Genomic DNA, 19730 nt, shown 5'->3' with positions numbered 1-19730 from the left:
TTTTTATTTTGTAATAAATTTGCCAACATTTCTACATTTTGCTTTGTCATTATGGGGTATTGTGTGTAGATGGTTGAGGGAAAATGTTTTATTTAATCAATTTTGGAATAAGGCTGTAACTTAACAATGTGGAAAAAGTCAAGGGGTCTAAATATTTTCTGAAGTGACTGTTCATAAACTGTCCAGTGAGTGAGTGAGTATTAGCTACACCCGTCTAGTCCTGGGTCAGACCCCCCTTTGCCTCCAGAATACCAATAATTCTTTGGGGCATGGATTCTACAAGTCGTGAATGTTCCACTTTCATGTTGGTACATGCTGACGCGATGGTGTCATGCAGTTGCTGCAGATTTTTCAGCGGTACACCACTGCAACCAGCCTGTACTGTTGACACCAGGCAGTGTCCATAGACTCTGCCATCAGTATGACGCAACATTTCATCTGGTTTGGGCTTAGTGGGACTATCATTTGTTTTTCAACAGGACAATGACCCAAAACGACTCCAGGCTGTGTAAGGGCTATTTGACCAAGAAGGAGAGTGATTGAGTGCTGCATCAGATGAACTGGCCGCCACAATCACCTGACCTCAACCCAATTGAGATGGTTTGGGATGAGTTGGACCGCAGAGTGAAGGAAAAGCAGCCAACAAGTTCTCGGCATATGTGGGAATTCCTTCAAGACTGTTGGAAAAGCATTCCAGGTGAAGCTGGTTGAGAGAATGCCAAGAGTGTGCAAAGCTGTCATCAAGGCAAAGGGTGGCTACTTTGAATAATCTCAAATATACATTATTATTTTTTGGTTACTACATGGTTCCATATGTGTTATGTCATAGTTTTGATGTCTTCACTATTCTACAAATATTTTAAATATTAACCATCCATGCAGTATCTAAGAATATTTTGGGCAGACGAGACCTTGAAGGAGAGGCAGGTGTGCATATGGTAGCATTTCTCATGATTTAATATTTTGTTCCACCATGAGCCTAATTTCCAATGATCCCATTGCTATGATGAGCATATCTGACCAGGTCTTTATCCAGGTTGTGGGGTCACTGATTTCTATGGCCTTTGTCCATTACACTCAGTATTTGTCTTGAAAGTGCCAACACATTGCAAGTGTGATGACATATGGAACTTGTGATGAATTAAGGATGAACATTTAGGCTAGAATGAATATTATCAGCAGTCTGTATGATGTTCTTGCGTGCTATAGGCAAACCTCTGTAGTGTAGGATAATGTCACGAGACTGGATGTTTCCCATATGGGACCCTATTCCCCAGATAGTGCACTACTTTTGACTACGGGCCCATAAGGCTCTGTTTAAAAAAAATTGCACTTTATAGGGTGCTATTTGCGACAAAGACTAAATGATTTGGCTGGTAGACAGACTAAACATCTGTAGTCCTATAAACATCCAGATTGGGGCTGTAGCCACGGGTACAGTTCATGGTTTGGGTTTGTTTTGAAGTCTCCGGCAGGTGGCAGAGCCCTGCCCGACTATAACTCTGTTTGTAAACATGCTTTACATTAACCAGTCGTGGGTCCCCCTCTGACGAGGACCCCAGTCTGCACAACTGATGAGCAGGGAAGCAGGAATTCCTTTTGAAGTGAAGAGCGTCAAACACAATATGCTTGGAATTTAAAAAATGATGTGGCTCAATACAATTTTCTGTGGATGTGAGATCATTTAAAAACAGGAGACAAAAGGTTGGCTACTTTTCAAATGTATATATTTTTTTCTAGTTTTTATCGAACTCGTTTGGGTTCCATTGATGCCAAAATGTGCGTTGGGCTGCGTTTAGACAGGCAGGTAATTTCTTATTTTTTCCACTAATTGGTATTTTGACCAATTACATCAGATCTTTTCAGATCTTTATGAGAGCTGATCTGATTGGTCAACTTTTTGTTGTTAAAATCGGTCTACCTGTCTGAACAGAGCATTATTGTCATTTTTAGGCCTCAATGATACTAATGCATATGAAAACAGTAGTACACATTGTAAAACACAATCTATGCTTTATCTCTACAGCTTGGCCAAAGGGGATCCTTCTGCCTTTCTTCCCATAGTGAGTTATGCATTCATCTCCTATTCACCACACCTTGCTGAACACCTGGTGGGCTTCGGAGTGGAACTCACTGGGAAGAACGACCTACGTTTTATCGAATGCATCTACAAGGTAAATCCACACATTGATTCTATTGTGTTCTTTAAAAAAAAATTATCTTAAGGGTAATAGTGTACAGTACCTGTCAAAAGTTTGGACAAGGGTTTCTTTATTTTCCACATTGTAGAATAATAGTGAAGACATCAAAACTATGAAACAACACACATGGAATCATGTGGTAACCAAAAAAGTGTTAAGCAAACCAAAATATATTTTAGATGCTTCAAAGTAGCCACCCTTTGCCTTGACAGCTTTGCACACTCTTGACATTCTCTCAACCTGCTTCATGAGGAATGCAATATCCAATTGTTAGTTATAGTCTTCCCGTGCAGACTCGGGAGTGGCGATGGTCGAGAGCCGTGCGTCCTCCGAAACACAACCCAACCAAGCCGCACTGCTTCTTTGACGCAATGCCCACTTTACTACATGATTCTGTGTTATTTCATAGTTTTGATGTCTTGACTATTATTCTACAATGTAGAAAATAGTAAAAATAAAGAAAAACCCTTGAATGAGTAGGTGTGTCCAAACTTTTGACTGGGTACTGTAGGTTAACATGTTTCTGTGACATAGCCTTAGTATTTAACTATCATCATGCACAGTGGAGGGATTTTACTCCATAGGTCTCCATTAGTATGGTAGGAAGAAGACGCAGAGCGTCTGTGTTCTAATGACTAACATCTTTCGTGATGAAATCATGTTTTGGAATGTATTCCCCCCCCTGCAGCAATCCCACATCTAGACCTACCCGTTTGAGAAACACATTGGCATCACTCCCCAGTTGACTGTATTATCTCCCAGGCTCGTTCCTTCATGCCCTCCCTATGATTTAATGCTCTGTTCATTCACTGCGTGCTGGGATCTTTCCTAGGTCCTACTTTTCCAGTAGGCTCCCCACCACCGCTCTCCCCATGTGGCCCCATGCAGTGTCGTCTCCCTAACACGGAACAGTTTCTCCCAATAGCAGGGACTCTCCTCTAGATCCCCTCTCTCATACATCACAGTTATCGCCGTAATGGTTCAAAATGGCAAAGTGTTTCCAGTTGTTTCCTCACAGGCAACGGACACACACACTCGCACACTGTGACTTCAGTTTATTCCTTGGGGTCTCCTGAGGCCAATGGCTGTCTACCCAGACGCTCTGCTGTGGTTTAACCCCTCCAAGCTTGAGCTGAACTGCAATATTTTCCCCTAATACACACACATGGAATACATTGCTATTGCATCACTCACTACCAATAAAGTCATTTTGAAACAGTGCAGGGTTTCCCCTGTAGAAGTTAAAGGTAGGCTACATGTGGGATTCCTTTTCATTCCTGTGGTGCTCAAATGACATGAATGGAGTCTTAAAGTAGTCTAGAAATTCCATTCATTCTTATCTATGGGAAATGTCCCACTGTCGGAATTCCCCTTTTCACAATATTGTGCTTGGTCAGGTCAAGGCTAAGCCATTTCCTTCATCTCACGTTCTAATATTACAGCTCCTCTCTCATCACAACCAACTGAGGACTTGGAAGGAATGACTTGTGTACATGCATCAGGGGTTTTTCAGTCTTTTTGTTGAGGCTGTACTGTAGCCTGTTAACCCTGCTATCAGAACCAGAAGGGTTTTCACTGAGCGGGCCCTGATCTGCAGCGTCTGTATTTAAAACACTCTCTGGTGTTTCCTTCCAGCTGGCAACCGGTGGTCGGCAGCACAGCGTCCTTGAGCAATTATTTTATAAAGGCTCACATGAAATCCTGATTCCTGCGGTAAATACAGGAACTCCATGTTGGTCCAAGTTCTCATCTCGGATCAGAATCCCGTCTTCTGTTCTCTTAGTGCTGAAGCCGCAGGCGAGCTATCTGCCTCTCACAGCATCGGTTCATTTTGGCGAGAGGAGAGGGAGAAGGAAGAGCGAGACCCTCTGGCTGGCGCCCAGTCACTGCTTCGCCTGGCCTGCACACACACACAAAAATATGGGAGACAGATTGGGCCGACACACCAGCAGCATTTCATACAGAAGACGGTGCAAAGAGGAGACAAGCCATTTGCTCTCCATTATAGTCGGTGTAACAGGGAAGCACTCATTTAGCCCTCCTGTCATACCTACTGCCATCTTTCCCTGAACTCATGTCAACTATAGTGAGTTTTACAATTATCAGTAGAATGTTTGGATTTGTCATATGTGTTCCAGCTCCTATTATTCCCTTTTCATGTGTATCCCTTGCCTCGATACACTTAATTCACATCATTTTTTGGAAGGGAAAACAAACTCCATATACTTTTTAAAAAATGATTACAACCAAATGGAAACTGTAGAAAATATAATGGACCTACATTTATACTGTTTCTTGACTGTGTCCAGCTCACTAATAATCATTCAAATGAAACCGAGACAGTCGGGTAGCATCAAATTGCAAAAGCAATGTGTGTGACCCTCTGGACCTTCTTGAAGAACGAATGTGGCCCCCGGCGCAAAATGAGTTTAAAACCCCTGTACCAGATACTTTGCAATGTCATTTCAATGACATTCAATTCAATTCAATGAATATGGTTTTGCTCTTTGCATTTTTTACTGTTTGAATGAAAAAACAACCATGGTGTATTTTTGATTTGAAACAATTTTTCAGCAGGGCAAATTCAGCCGTGTGTGTGTGTGATACTGTCTATTGTTCACCCACATCTAGGTACTGCGGGATCTCTTCCACTACAAACCCGTCCTGACCAAGCAGCAGTTCCTCCAGTTTGGCTTTGCAGAAAGAAAGACCTGCATCCTCTGTGATGTCATTTCCTTCGCCCTGCAGAAACACAAAGAGCTCAGCAAAGGCAACAAGGTCAGTCTGTCTCCCTCAGCTTTGGCGAGCCTAGAGCAAAGCGTATCATCAACGACATGATAATGATGATACGGTATTCACGGTTCAATTAACTATTGCACCCTCTTGATCAGACCATGTCTGTATTGTAATAGAGAATGTGTTCTCAATAGCCTACCTGGTAAAATAAAAGGTCCATGTATTGCATCTGTGTGTTGCAGCCAAAGCCGAGAGCTCGTTTTCAGGCCTCGAGTTCAGACTCCAAAAGTGAGGCTCTCCCATTTCAGGCTGAAACAATGAACCCCATGGCTACCACAGTAAGTCTTTGCCAAGGACATGACAGTGTAGCCCAACAGACCTGTTCAACTCTCTACACTTTATCAAAAAGGCCTGACCTATCCTAGTTAAATAAAGATTAAATAAAACATTTTAAAATAATAAAATTGTCCATTGTAATGCTGCATGAGTACATGGCCTGACCTTAACATGACTAGGTGAGATGGTTCTTTCCCACAGTTGTCCCTAAGCAGGCCACTAGTGGAGAGACACATTGGTGGTGACTCCTGGGTCTCCTCTAGTAGAACCTCTGATAATGAAGAGTCTGAGGAAGAGGAGGAGGGGCTGGGACTGGAGGAGGTCCAGAACCAAGCACCTACAGTCCCTCAAACAGTGAGTACCAGCATACTTCTCCACAATTATAAGCACAGACACACACACGGCCCTTCTCTCTGTAACACACAGCACCAAAGTGACACACACACACACACACAGAATGGATTGTGACCACCCTTCCAGGACCTGGTGGTGGAGGGGAGGCTGGCAGTGCTGGAGGCCCAGCTGCCGCAGATCCAGACTAGGCTGGGGATGCTCTTGGCCCTGGAGCAGAGGCTGGAGCTTCTAGAGAAGGCCTCGGCCGGGAGTATCACTATAGACAAGCACCAGTGGGAGAACCTGGAGAGCAGAGTGCTACTGCTGGAGACCAGACTGACCCTCTCCACAGCCACGGCCCAGGTGTGTGTGTGTGTGTGTGCGTCCCTATCCACTGCAAAGGGATTCTTGGATACTGTGTCAGCCATGGCCCAGGTAGGAAGGAATCTTTTACACCACATCTGTCTGATCTGGAGACTCTTCTAAAGAACTCCCCATACCTCTATCTAATGACAAGTAGAAGCAGATGTTGAACTAATGATGTCAGTCCATTCTAGAATGTCTACTGTATCTCTGTTTGCTGGTTAAAGATAGAAAAATGTACAGCTTTCAAGTTTTTTTTTTTTCCCCCTCTAGGAGTCGTCACTTATCAATGGAGGTTGGAGTCATCACATGGCGGATAATGCAACAGAAGTCACTGGTTGGAACTGATTTGGACAAAAGTGTCTTAGTAAAGTATTATTGAGGCCATCGTATACAACAACTGAAATACAGTAATAGAAAGATCAAATTCCCAGTGTGATATAAAAGTTCAACTGATGCTCACATACCCTTAGAGTCAAGACCCAGTCCTCCAGAGAGCCTCCTACACAACTCTGGCTGTGAGCGTCCTCAGTCCTCCACCCCTTCTGCTAGCTATCCCATCAGCCCCTGTGTGACAACGGCACCCCCAGAGGTAATGGCAGATATTACAAGTAATATAATATAATGTAAGTAATATAATGGAAACATTAGACTATTTGGGCTGGATTCAATCTGTAGTATTGTGAAAGAGCCACGTTATAGGTTGATTTTGAAATTTTAAAGGCAATGTTCGAGGAGACTTCATTCACGGTAAACTCTGCATATGCCGACTCAATTGGAAATTACTTTCACATTTTTACGTGGATCTTCCGCAATACGGATTAAATCAAGCCCTTCGTTTTTCATTCTGTCTTGACTCATTTTCTTTAGGAGAATATGAAAGAGAGATTGGAAAGGATAGCCAACATGTAAGTATTCTAGATCGATGTTCTATTCCCTCTAATGTTAACCAAGGCTAATACACCATCTACTGTATATAAAATAATACTGCATTTGTTTAACTTCATTTCATTATTTACTTAGTTTTGTTCTTCTCCTTTGTTTTAGGATGAAAGACACATCCAGCCTTTTAAGAAGTATAGAACCCTCAATGTAAATTCAGACTTTAAAAAGATGTGTATTTTTGTAATTGATCTCCGGATTAGTATGTGAGTGATGAATAAAGGTATCATGGATAAATATAGACTTGTGTTCACAATCCATTATATACAGTACCAGTCAAAAGTTTGGACACACCTACTCATTCAAGGGTTTTTCTTATTTTTACTATTTTCTACATTGTAGAATAATAGTCAAGACCATCAAAACTATGAAATAACACATATGGAATCATGTAGTAACTAAAAAAAGTGTTAAACAAATCAAAATATATTTTATTTTAGATTCTTCAAAGTAGCCACTCTTTGTCTTGACAGCTTTGCACACTTGGCATTCTCTCAACCAGCTTAATGAGGAATGCTTTTCCAACAGTCTTAAAGAAATTCCAACATATCCTGAGCATCTCAATTGGTTTGAGGTTGGGTGATTGTGGAGGCCAGGTCATCTGATGCAGCACTCCATCACTCCTGCTTGGTTAAATAGCCCTTACACAGCCTGGAGGTGTGTTTTGGGTCATTGTACTGTTGAAAAATAAATGATAGTCCCACTAAACGCAAACCAGATGGGATGGCTTAGCGCCATGATGGTTAAGTGTGCCTTGAATTGTAAATTAATCACTGACCGTGTCGTCAGCAAAGCAACCCCACACCATTTAAAAAAATTACTTTTTTTATTTAACTAGGCAAGTCCGTTAAGAACAAATTCTAATTTGCAATGACGGCCTACAGGGGAACAGTGGGTTAACTGCCTTGTTCAGGGGCAGAACAACAGATTTTTACATTGTCAGCTCGGGGATTCGATCCTGCAACCTTTCAGTTACTGGCCCAATGCGCTAACCACTAGGCTACCTGCCACACCCTCACACCACCTCCATGCTTCACGGTGGGAACCACACATTCAGTGATCATCCGTTCACCAACTCTGTGTCTCACAAAGACATGGCGGTTGGTACCAAAAATCTCACATTTTGACAGATTTCCACCGGTCTAATGTCCATTGCTTGTGTTTCTTGGCCCAAGCAAGTCTCTTCTTCTTATTGGTGTCCTTTTTAGTAGTGGTTTCTTTGCAGCAGTTTGACCATGAAGGCCTGATTCACTCACTCCTCTGAACAGTTGATGTTGAGATGTGATGTTGAGATTTGAGGCTGGCAACTCTAATGAACTTCTTCTCTACAGCTGAGGTAACTCTGGGTCTTCCTTTCCTGTGGCGTTCCTCATGAGAGCCAGTTTCATCGTAGTGCTTGGTTTTTACGACTGCACTTTTCCGGATTGACTGACTTCAAACGCATTAATAAGAAAATAAATTCCACAAATGAACTTAACAAGGCACACCTGTTAATTGAAATGCATTCCAGGTGACTACCTCATGAAGCTGGTTGAGAGAAGGCCAAGAGTGCAAAGCTGTCATCAAGACAAACGGTGGCTACATGGAAGAATCTCAAATATATTTTGATTTGTTATACTTTTTTGGTTACTACATGATTCCATAGTTTTGCTGTCTTCACTATTATTCTACAATGTTTAAATTAGTACAAATAAAGGAAATCCTTGAATGAGAATGTCCAAACTTTAGACTGGTACTGTAATGATCTATTTTATTTGCGCTAACAACTTTACATACAATACCCGGTCTTGTGTAACTTTACTTTGACTATGGACCTGACCAGTAGAGGTCACCAACAGACCTCTGAGATGTCTTCTCTGGTTATACTGGACAATACTCCAGCTCCCGTTCAATCATCCTTCCTCCTCACAGTAGAGCTCCCCTAGGCCCTGTACGAACTGAAATGTATGAAGAAGATCAATTGCATTTTGAAAAGAAGGCTAGGAGAAAGGACAAGGAATTAATCATTTGAGAAAGTCTAATTCTGCTCAAAGTTTTCCTCATTCAGGCTGAGATTCAATTCAAGGCATGTTATAAAGTAGTGGTTTCTCAAACCTCATGGAGATCCCCAGACCTTTTCATGTACTTGATATATTCCAGAGCTAGCACACCTTATTCAATTTGTCAACTATACTGAACAAAACTATAAATGCAACATGCAACATTTTACAGTTCATACAAGGAAATCAGTCAATTGAAATAAATTCATTAGGCCCTAATCTATGGATTTCAAATGACTGGACAGGAGCACAGCCATGGGTGGGAATAGGCCCACCCACTGGGGAGCCAGGCCCAGCCAATCAGAATGAGTTTTTTCTCACAAACAGAAATACCCATCAGTTTCATCAGCTGTTCGGGTGACAGGTCTCAGATGATCCCGCAGGTGAAGAAGCCGGATGTGGAGGTCCTGGGCTGGCATGGTTACACGTGGTCTGCGGTTGTGAGGCTGGTTGGGCGTACTGCCAAATTCTCTAAAACTACGTTGGAGGTGGCTTATGGTAGAGAAATGAACATTAAATTATCTGGCAACAGCTCTTGGGCATTCCTGCAGTCAGCATGCCAATAGCACGATCCCTCAACTTGAGAACTGCACATTTTAGAGTGGCCTTTTCTTGTCCCCAGCACAAGGTGCATCATGCTATTTAATCAGCTTCTTGATATGCAGCGTTGTATTGTGAATGAGGTCTTTGCTGACAAAGTGCTCTTTAATTGAATCCTGGCCTAAATTATCATAAAAATGCATAATAAAAAACAATGACCAAGGAGAGTTGTGGATCCAAAGAAATGGACAACCCAGTGTGCTGGAGCATGGCGCTTGCAACACCAGAGATTTGGCTTTGATTCCTGTAAGCGCCACATAAGCTGTGGTGTAATCGAGGATTGGCCACAGTACAAACACTCAAGAGGCAGGTTAAAGGCAAAATATAGACTTTTAATGACTGGGGACTGGGATCAAAAGCCAGGACCTCCCTGGGGCTAAACAACCACCAAATTAGTCGCCGGAGGGATGGTCACCTTCTGAGGCTTAGAACCATGGTTCTGAGTGGCCCAGAACATGAGCAAACTCTAATTCAAAAGGCCTAGCTCTGTCAGAGCATAACTTACTCAATCAAACTGAACCAAAGACCTTCATTCAAACAAAGGTCCATGGAGCTTGGACAGTCTTCAGCAGCTCCTGCTGCTCTCTCTAAGTGGCAAACCCCCAATCAGTGGTGTAAAGTACTTAAGTAAAAATATTTTGGGGGGCGTATCTGTACTTCACATTACTATTTATAATTTTGACAAATGTTGCTTTTAATGTACTTTTTACTCTATACATTTTCTCTGACACCCAAAAGTGCTAGTTACATTTTTAATGCTTAGCGGGACAGGAAGATGGTCCAATTCACGCACTTATCAAGAGAAAATCTGACAGACTACATAAACACATGCTTCGTTTGTAAATTATGTCTGAGTGTTGGAGTGTGCCCCTGGCTATTAGTAAAAAAAAATTAAATACATGTAATGGTGCCTTCTGGTTTGCTTAATATAAGTAATTTGAAATTACTTTTGGTACTTAAGTATATTTAAAACCAAATACTTTTACTCAAGTAGTATTTTACTGGATGACTTTTACTTGAGTCATGTTCTATTAAGGTATCTTTACAGTTGGGTACTTATTCCACCACTGCCCCCAATGCATCTTCTTCGATGAAGGCATCCAATAAATGTTGCATTACCGAATTTATTAACGGAGTCAGAAAACAAATGTGTTCGATGTGTTCAAATGCCTCTTGATTTTCATGCTTGTATATTTCACAGACAAAATCTTTATATTTCACCAATTAAGCACATAGAAAAATGCAGTGCTTTTGCCAATCCTTTATTTCGTTGACCACAGTGTGATGTTTGGATTTGACCACTGGAGTTCACTAACAGACAGTATATTCCAGCTGACATTATTAATTCATGCTTCCTTGTTGCCCTCTAGTGGTCATTCTATGTATAAGAGAAAAATTATCCGTCACTGCTACTTTGAATATTTGCAAAGTGCTCTGTGAGATGGAATGTTTCCAGAGCAAATTGCCACTCTAAATCTGAATGGTCATTCCTAGAGGGTCCATTCATTGACCCCTTGTTCTAGAGACCGCAAGTTAGAACAGAGCTAGCCTAACATCTCAGACCTTTCTCCCTCCGTCTCGCCTTCCCTCTTACCTGTTGTTTAGCTCAGCTCCCAGGCATCTAGCTGGCTGAAGCTGTTGGAGAGGTGAAACATCTAGGTCATGTGGGGACCTGTCTGGAAGGATGTACACATTAGTATTCTGGAACAGAGTCTGCTATTGCAAATCCAAGGCACTGTTCCTGAACATTGTTATTGACTCTCAGTGTGAGTCAGGAGTAAGTGTGACGCAGCTCAGCAAAAACATGGGTAGATCAGAGGTGAGCCCTGCCAGTGGAGGTGGTGTGTGTGTCTGTCTCTAGTTGTTTGTGAATGTGTGCATGTTTCCCTCTCTCTCTCTGTGTGTGTGTGTGTGTGTGTGTAGAGCAGCTTACCTTGATGCTGGGAGCTCAGCAGGTGCCAGCTGGCAGAGTGAGACCACACAGTCTCTGTAGTAAAGTCTGATCATAGACCTACAGAGCGAGCACCAAAAGTAGCAGATCTGAGACCTTCCCTACCCAGATGTGGCTAAGCCGGGGGAGAAGTCCTTAATCACTTCTCCACTGCTATGTTTCTTCAAGATTGTTCCCTAAACCCTGCTTGTTTTTACTGGCTGTGTGTGAGGGTTTTGATTTGATGTTCTGCACTGTGCATCCTGTGTTTTCTGTGTGTGTTGATTGTTGTTGGGATTCTGTGGCTGTGTCTTGCTGTATGTAGTCTATCAAGAGAAATTCCTCTCCCAAGAAAAAGAACGCTCTATGAATTGAATACAACACATGACTAAAGAGTACAATGAAGCACTGTTGTGATCTCCTGCCTGAACAAACACACCTCTTGCATTGTGTGGATTTGACGAGAGCCGCTCCATTTCAGCTTAAAGTAATTACCCGGGCGCTGTAGGGCTTTTGGAAGGGGAGGAAGTGTATTCACTAGAAACATACACCCTCCCTCCCTAATGTTGATATGTATTGAATAAAGGGAAGCCTTCCAAGGCTAATGAATGTTGAATGAAGCCCATTGATTCATTTTGATCATTTTCTTTGCAATTGTCTTCTCAGTCATCAGTTTAGTTCATTACGAATTGCAGTAAAACAGTCAATCCTCCAAGGCATTAGATTGGATTATTAGAAAAAAAACATTTTGCTGTCACAATTTGAATGTTTTCTTTTTTTATGGACTTGACTGTGAACCGATATGCTTCTTCAACCCTAAAGGAATGTGTCTTTTACAGCAGAAAGGCCTACTACTGTCCAACAAGGAATAAACAAACTATGCCATCTGTTCACTCCAAAGTGTATTTCTGATAAAAGGCTCTAATATTACATTGTCTTATTGCTACAACATACCTACTATACTGTAAGTCAAACACAATCTGCTCAAGTAGCTGTTTCAATAGAAAATCCCTTCCCTCCCCATATACAAAAATATAAAACACAACATGCAACAATTTCAATGATTTTACTGAGTTGCAGTTCACATAAGGAAATCAGTCAATTGAAATACATTCATTGGGCCCTAATCTATGGATTTCACATGACTGGGAATACAGATATGCATCTGTTGGTCACGGACACTGTACCTTAAAAAAAAAGGTAGGGAGTGGATCAGAAAACCAGTCCGTATCTGGTGAGATAATCATTTGCCTCATGCAGCGCGACACATCTCCTTCACATAGAGTTGATCAGGCTGTTGATTGTGTCTGGTGGAATGTTGTCCCACTCCTCTTCAATGGCTTTGCGAAATTGCTGGTTATTGGCGGGAACTGGAACACGCTGTCGTACATGTCGATCCACAGCATCCCAAACATGCTCAATGGATGAAATGTCTGGTGAGTCAGTAGGCCATGGATAAACTGGGACATTTTCAGCTTTCAGGAATTGTGTACAGATCCATGAGATGTGGGGCCATGCATTATCAGGCTGAAACATGAGGTGATGGTGGTGGATGAATGGCATGAAAATGGGCCTCAGGATCTCGTCACAGTATCTCTGTGCATTCAAATTGCCATCGATAAAATTCAAATGTGTTTGTTGTCCGTAGCTTCTTCAGTTGTGTAAACCCACAGTTTCATTAGCTCTGGCAACAGAGCTCTGATGGACATTCCTGCAGTCAGCATGCCTATTGCAGACACCCTCAAAACATGAGACATCTGTGGCATTCTGTTGTGACAAAACTGCACATTTTAGAGTGTCCTTTTATTGTCCCCCAGCACAAGGTGCACATGTGTAATGATCATGCTCTTTAATCAGTTTCTTGTTATGCCACACCTGTCAGATGGGTGAATTATCTTGGCAAAGGAGAAATGCTCACTAACCGGGATGTAAACAAATTTGAGAGAAATTAGCTTTTTGTACTTATTAAACATTTCTTGGATCTTTTATTTCAGCTCATGAAACACGGGACCAACACTTTACATGTTGTGTTTATATTTTTGTTCAGTATCTATGCTATTCAGCATATCCAAAGCAACTTACAGTCATACATTTTATATATGGGTGGTCCCAGGAATCAAACCCACTATCCTGGCTTTGTTAGCACCATGCTCTAGCAATTGAGCTACAGTTTTTAACTGAAAGCCAGAAACCATCAGCGTCCCAATTCACTCTGCTCTAAAACAAATACGCTAGCCACAGCTATGATTCATAATGTAATCACAATGTGTCTCAAGACTAAGAGCCCCCAGAGGCTGTTATTAAGACAGAGTGAGAGAGAGGAAAAAAAGTTAATAGTGAATGTGTCATTATCTTTTGTTGATTAGCCTTGGCTGGAACAGTCAGCTCTGTCTGTCACTGCCCCACATCTACCTTAATCTGCATCTCCACTCCAGCCTTCATCAGTCACAGCAGTACTGAGAAAACAGACTGAACAAGAGAAAGAAAGAGGGAAAAAGGAGGGATAATCTAAGGGAGCTGGCACTTGGCACATTCCTTCAGGGTCCTGAGTGTGTGTGTGTGTGTGCTATATGCCTCTGTGTGCGCCCCGCCACTCCTCCCTCCTCTCACACCAGTCCACATTCAAGTTCATTCCCACCCTAATTAGCTGGATCTCAAGCATGCCCATGAACTCTTTACCATTCTGATTGGTTAGCCCCATAGCAGACAGACATGGCAGGCACCATGCAAGGCTAATTGGAGTAATCAGTCATTGTAATGACTGCTGCGGGTATAGATGACTGAAATGTACAGGCCCAAGCTGAGCAGTGAAGACTGAAATGTATGGGCCCAAACTGGGTAGTGAAGACTGAAATGTATGGGCCCAATCTGAGCTGTGAAGACTGAAATGTATGGGCCCAATCTGAGCAGTGAAGACTGAAATGTATGGGCCCAATCTGAGCAGTGAAGACTGAAATGTATGGGCCCAAACCGGGCAGTGAAGTGCCTGTAGACACACGCCTGCGATCAAATGTGACACTCAGCTTATAGCGGATTCTCCCCATGACGGACCACAGTAAGTGGTAGTTATTGTTTGTCAGCTCTTGCTTGAGCTCACGAGTAAAGTGACTTTGATGTTTTTGTTATCTGCCTATATTCAGACTATGCGCTGCAGGTAGGGCCCTGCGGCCGCTAGGGGGACTATTTGGGGGGGACCTCAGTCGGGGGTTCTCAACTTACTGTTGAAAGATAGCATAGAAGAATACACCACATGCAATTTCGAAATTTGGTAGCTAGTGCATCAGCAGTTTTTCTTGTGTTATGTCAGTCACTGAAAGTCACTCATGTCGATAAGATTGCTAGGTAAGTTAGCTGGCTAGACTATCTAAACCTTCATGGCCGAACCATATCCCGCTTAGGGCCCCTGTGTAAAAACATCCAGTCATTGTTGATTTGATTCACATTAAGTTTCCGTTATTATCTTACCTAACATATGTCTCGGTTCCAAGCCGGTCATCCTGCGGACAATTGACCTACTTCACGCTGAGGATTGTTTTTCTAACACTCCAGTTTAACTCCACTATTTCTCCTCATTGTTTTGTTCCGAAAATAATTTCCTCCTCTCCATCTAATGATTGATTGCAAATTTACTCTTATTTCTCACTCTCTCGGCCAATAGAAGCCAAGTTGTTATAGTTGGATCAGGGCCAAAAGCCCTTTGGGTTCCCAATCAAAACAGTTTCCATAGGGCTATGGGAAGTCCTACAATAACATCTTATCATTGTGAGCGAGCACACTAGGCGAGCTGTGGAGGTCACTCAGACATGGAGTTGAAAAATAAACACTGCGACTCTAGACGCTACAAACGACAGTGGACTGTTGGCAGGACCTGCATCAGAGTCTGGGTAAAGAAGGCTATAGAACGGAAAGAGGCACATTGGCCCACAACACACCACAAATCAGTGGTGAAAACATACAGTTGATGTCGGAAGTTTACATACACCTTAGCCAGATACATTTAAACTCAGTTTTTCACAATTCCTGACATTTAATCCTAGTAAAAATGCCCTGTCTTCGGTCAGTTAGGATCACCACTTTATTTTAAGAATGTGAAATGTCAGAATAATAGTAGAGAGAATGATTTATTTCAGCTTTTATTTCTTTCATCACATTCCCAGTTGGTCAGAAGTTTACATACACTCAATTAGTATTTGGTAGCATTGCCTTTAAATTGCTTAACTTGGGTCAAACGTTTTGTTTCATCAGACCAGAGGACATTTCTCCAAAAAGTATGATCTTTGTCCCCATGTGCAGTTGCAAACCGTAGTCTGGCTTTTTTATGCCGGTTTTGAAGCAGTGGCTTCTTCCTTGTTGTCGATATATCGGACTCGTTTTACTGTGGATATAGATACTTTTGTACCGGTTTCCTCCAGCATCTTCCAAATGTCCTTTGTTGTTGTTCTGGGATTGATTTGCACTTTTCGCACCAAAGTACATTCATCTCTAGGAGACAGAACCCGTCTCCTTCCTGAGTGGAATGACGGCTGCGTGGTCCCATGGTGTTTATACTTGCCGAGTCTCCTTCCTGAGTTTGTACAGATGAATGTGGTACCTTCAGGTGTTTGGAAATTGCTCCCAAGGATGAACCAGACTTGTGGAGGTCTACAATTGTTTTTCTGAGGTCTTGGCTGATTTCTTTTGATTTTTCAATGTCAAGCAAAGAGGCACTGAGTTTGAAGGTAGGCCTTGAAATACATCCACAGGTACACCTCCAACTGACTCAAATGATATCAATTTGCCTATCAGAAGCTTCTAAAGCCATGGCATCATTTTCTGGAATTTTCCAAGCTGTTTAAAGGCACAGTCAACTTACTGTATGTAAACTTCTGACCCACTGGAATTGTGATACAGTGAATTATAAGTGAAATAATCTGTTTATAAACAATTGTTGGAAAAATTACTTGTGTCATGCACAATGTAGATGTCCTAACCGACTTGCCAAAACTATAGCTTGTTAACAAGACATTTGTGGAGTGGTTGAAAAACAAGTTTTAATGACTCCAACCTAGGTGTATGTAAACTTCTGACTTCAACTGTATTTGTCCAGGAAAAATGAATCAAATATATCTGTTCTATCATGACCGTTGTGAAACAGAAACGGCATCTGCTGCAAAGGCTAGCCGGATTGTCTGACCTTGTGGCAACAGGCCAGTCATCATGGTTGAAAAACATGGCTGGGATAAAGGCTGTTTAGAGAATAAATAACACAAGACTATCTCGCCGAGCTAAGGGTTTGCAGAGTTTTTATAGAATGCTGAGCCAATGTAAGCCCTTCTGCCTCTGTTTACATTGAAGATATCTCAACCCCGAGCAAAGCTGGGAGTTGGCAGGGAGTTGTACTCTCTCTCTCGTTCCCACCATAGTTTGTAAAGAACATATTAACTAACCTCTTGTAGTTCTTATCTTAAATCGGTTCCGAACCCCTCCAAAACAATAACTACATCCTGTGGTCGATAACCAATCAACCACGGCAGAGGATAGGACGAGGTCACACACGTTTCCGTAAACATCTAGACATTTCTGAAGCAAGGCGTCATGTAATGCAGTTTAAATGATAAACAGAGGGTAAAGGAGTAAACTTCCATGAACGAATAAGAATGTCTCTCACACTCTTTCTAAGGGGTAGCCAGTAATTCGAGCCTAAGGGTATTTTCAATGGATGCGTGCTCTTTAAAATTGGGCCGTTATCTTTGAGTGACTAATTTTAAGCCTGGCTGTCAATCATCATTGCTACATGTGCTCCATGTTGTCATTATCATTCTTGCGAAAGCAACAATGCTGGGAAAGTTGGCGGCTCGACTTACAGACATATATACTCATCTTGTTTCTCTACGACCTTTGACCTTTTGGTTGCTTTTCAGTTCTCTAAAGCAGAGGCACTAATACCACACCATCCTCAGAGTCAACTTAATTACTATGCAACAGGAATTTGATAATCTTCTGCTTTACATGCTCCGTAGGAATACTGACAACATATTGTGTTGGCCTATATGGTTTAAAAGGGTGTTCTATTCAGACCGTGAAGGGAGTTTGTTGACTGACTACCAATCAGATTCATTGGCAGCCAGTCAGTGACCCTCTAGTCTGGTAAGTACTGTCTGTGTTTGCAGCCTAACCTTCTCACACTGGCACCATCCCTCCACCACCAATTAGCAGCCTATCTTACACAGCACAAGGCAACAGTTTGCTTCATGAGTTTGGTGTAGTCCTGCTGATATCAATGTGTGTAAATCACTTTTTGAACACATGCTGCCAGAACATGCTGCTTTGACCTTACAGTAACAGTAGTTGGTTGAAATGAAGAGAATCATCACAGTCAAAAATAGAATAGGGAAATCAATTTTGGCAGCGGTGACTCAACCATAAGTCATTTCCACTGTGCTATTTTCTCCTCAGACAACATAAGCAATGAGTCATAGGAGTTCACGAGAACCTTGCAGGAGAGAACATCCCCATGTTGTTGTGTGCTAGTTCTATGTGTCCAGAAGAGCGGGATCCAACTGGGCACACACTGGTTGAATCAACGTTGTGTTCACGTCATTTTATTACATTGAACCAACGTGAATAGGCGTTGAATTGACATCTGTGCCAATGGGATACCACTTTTCCTTAGTGGTGGAAAAAGTACCCAATTTTCATACTTGAATGAAAGTAAATATACCTTCATAGACAATTACTCAAGTAAAAGAGTCACCCAGTAAAATCCTACTTGAGTAAAAGTCTAAAAGTATTTGATTTTAAATGTACTTAAGTATCAAACGTAAATGTAATTTCTCATTCTTAAGTACCAAAGTAAACATATACATTATTCCACATTTCTTGTATTAAGCAAACCAGACGACACCATTTTAGCCAGGGGCACACTCCAACACTCAGACATAATTTTTCAAACGAAGCATGTGTGTTTAGTGACTTCACCAGATCAGAGGCAGTAGGGATGACCAGGGATGTTCTCTTGATAAATGCGTGAATTGGACAGATTTCCTGTCAAGCTAAGCATTCAAAATGTGACAAGTACTTTTGAGTGCCAAGGAAAATTAATGGAGTAAAAAGTACATTTTCTTCTTGAGGAATGTACTGAAGTAAATGTAAAAGTTGTCAAAAATATTAAAAGTAAAACCCCCAAAATACAGACCCCAAAAATGACTTAAGTAGTACTTTAAAGTATTTTTTACTTAAGTACTTTACACCACTGATTTTCCTGCTGTGTTCTACCCATCTGTCTCCTCTTTCCACTTCACCACACATTAAGGCTAGTCACAGTACTTTACACAAGGTCAAGCTGATGCACCTATTTCACAGTAATACAACAAAGACATGCACACACACCACACACACACTGCATTACAAAGCCCAGACATTAAAAGAGCATATTACTAAATGACGGAGGGAAATCTCAAAATAATGTGCAGACAAAACATTTTAATACATCACGTGTTGAACTGCCAGTGACACTACTGTAAAGTAATCATCATGGCGCTTACACAAGACTAACATACCGCTAAAGTTGGCATAAGCATTATGCATTTTGTTTATGCGGACATTGTGCTGCGTGACACAATATTGAAAGAAACACTATGGCTAAATGTATGCAGGGTGGTTGAAAGGTTTCTGGTCTTTCTTACTGCCTGTTATCAAATGTATTGATTACTGTATTCTCTGGCATGTTGTGGGGGTTACCCTACAAGATGGCAGTCATTGTGTCACTGGTTTTCACCAGAATTCCCTAGATGAAACTAGATGTCTGTTCCTCAAGGGCTTTACCCATAGAGAATGATAGAGGCCTCTCGATGCCAAAAGGCCAGTGTAGCATGGGGGCTTCCACCATGCTTTTTTTGTTGCCATTTTAAGTAGTCAAAGTAGTCAACTGGGTGGCGGGTCCATATGGTTGTAGCCTCAATGGCGCTGCCCATGCTGTCACAGATTCTATAATGGCGCAGACATAAAGATGAGTCCTCTATCTAGCTCTATGGGTTTACCCTTCCCATGAGTTTCTTCATAGACAGTAGTAATCTTGTTGCTCAATATTTGTCGATGAACCAGATCTAATAAAAGCATTTCCAGAGTATAAAAAGTCAACATGAATCACTGTAAGAATAACAAAGAGTCTATGGGTAAACAAGAACTTAAAACTCACCTTTGACTCAGGTAAAGAGGCTTGGTTCTTCATGTGAAGAAGTGGATCCATGTAGGTGCAGGTGTACAGCCTAG

The 19730-nt window shown here is 41.8% G+C and overlaps 1 protein-coding gene and 2 long non-coding RNA genes across 9 annotated transcripts in view; 1 reads left to right on the top strand and 2 right to left on the bottom strand.

Annotated features, from left to right (window-relative positions):
* LOC110534491 (centrosomal protein of 44 kDa) overlaps positions 1-7148 on the top strand; it is an 11098-nt gene extending 3950 nt beyond the window's left edge. For 3 of the 5 annotated variants that reach the window (XM_021619369.2, XM_090187592.1, XM_021619368.3), the window contains 9 exons: positions 2027-2174; positions 4833-4979; positions 5180-5275; positions 5475-5627; positions 5754-5969; positions 6243-6306; positions 6443-6561; positions 6840-6877; positions 7017-7148. In XM_021619369.2, coding sequence (XP_021475044.2) covers positions 2027-2174; positions 4833-4979; positions 5180-5275; positions 5475-5627; positions 5754-5969; positions 6243-6306; positions 6443-6561; positions 6840-6877; positions 7017-7065 — 1030 coding nt within the window. In that variant the 3' untranslated portion in view covers positions 7066-7148. Of the gene's footprint in view, positions 1-2026; positions 2175-4832; positions 4980-5179; positions 5276-5474; positions 5628-5753; positions 5970-6242; positions 6337-6442; positions 6562-6839; positions 6878-7016 lie in introns of all 5 variants that reach the window. The other 2 variants (XR_016483890.1, XR_002475129.3) reach the window with 1 other exon arrangement.
* LOC149980171 (uncharacterized) lies at positions 1711-5610 on the bottom strand. The gene is made up of 4 exons (XR_016483894.1): positions 5439-5610; positions 5137-5246; positions 4827-4943; positions 1711-4101 (listed from the first exon to the last, which is right to left on the bottom strand). It is a non-coding gene; the product is annotated as an uncharacterized LOC149980171 (long non-coding RNA).
* LOC110534493 (uncharacterized) lies at positions 6438-19730 on the bottom strand. 3 transcript variants are annotated; one of them, XR_016483892.1, is made up of 4 exons: positions 19657-19730; positions 11145-11226; positions 8752-8848; positions 6438-6536 (listed from the first exon to the last, which is right to left on the bottom strand). It is a non-coding gene; the product is annotated as an uncharacterized LOC110534493 (long non-coding RNA). The 3 variants fall into 3 exon arrangements; XR_016483891.1 differs by lacking the exon at positions 19657-19730 and adding an exon at positions 11484-11930; XR_016483893.1 differs by lacking the exon at positions 19657-19730 and adding an exon at positions 11484-11652 and having other exon boundaries at positions 11145-11222.

This window comes from Oncorhynchus mykiss, chromosome 10 (assembly GCF_057628025.1).
Source record: "Oncorhynchus mykiss isolate SJ-2025 chromosome 10, ASM5762802v1, whole genome shotgun sequence".
In the NCBI taxonomy this organism is placed as follows: Eukaryota; Metazoa; Chordata; class Actinopteri; order Salmoniformes; family Salmonidae; genus Oncorhynchus; species Oncorhynchus mykiss.
Note: the sequence above shows the minus strand (reverse complement) of the source record. Positions and strands in the feature narration are given on the sequence as shown.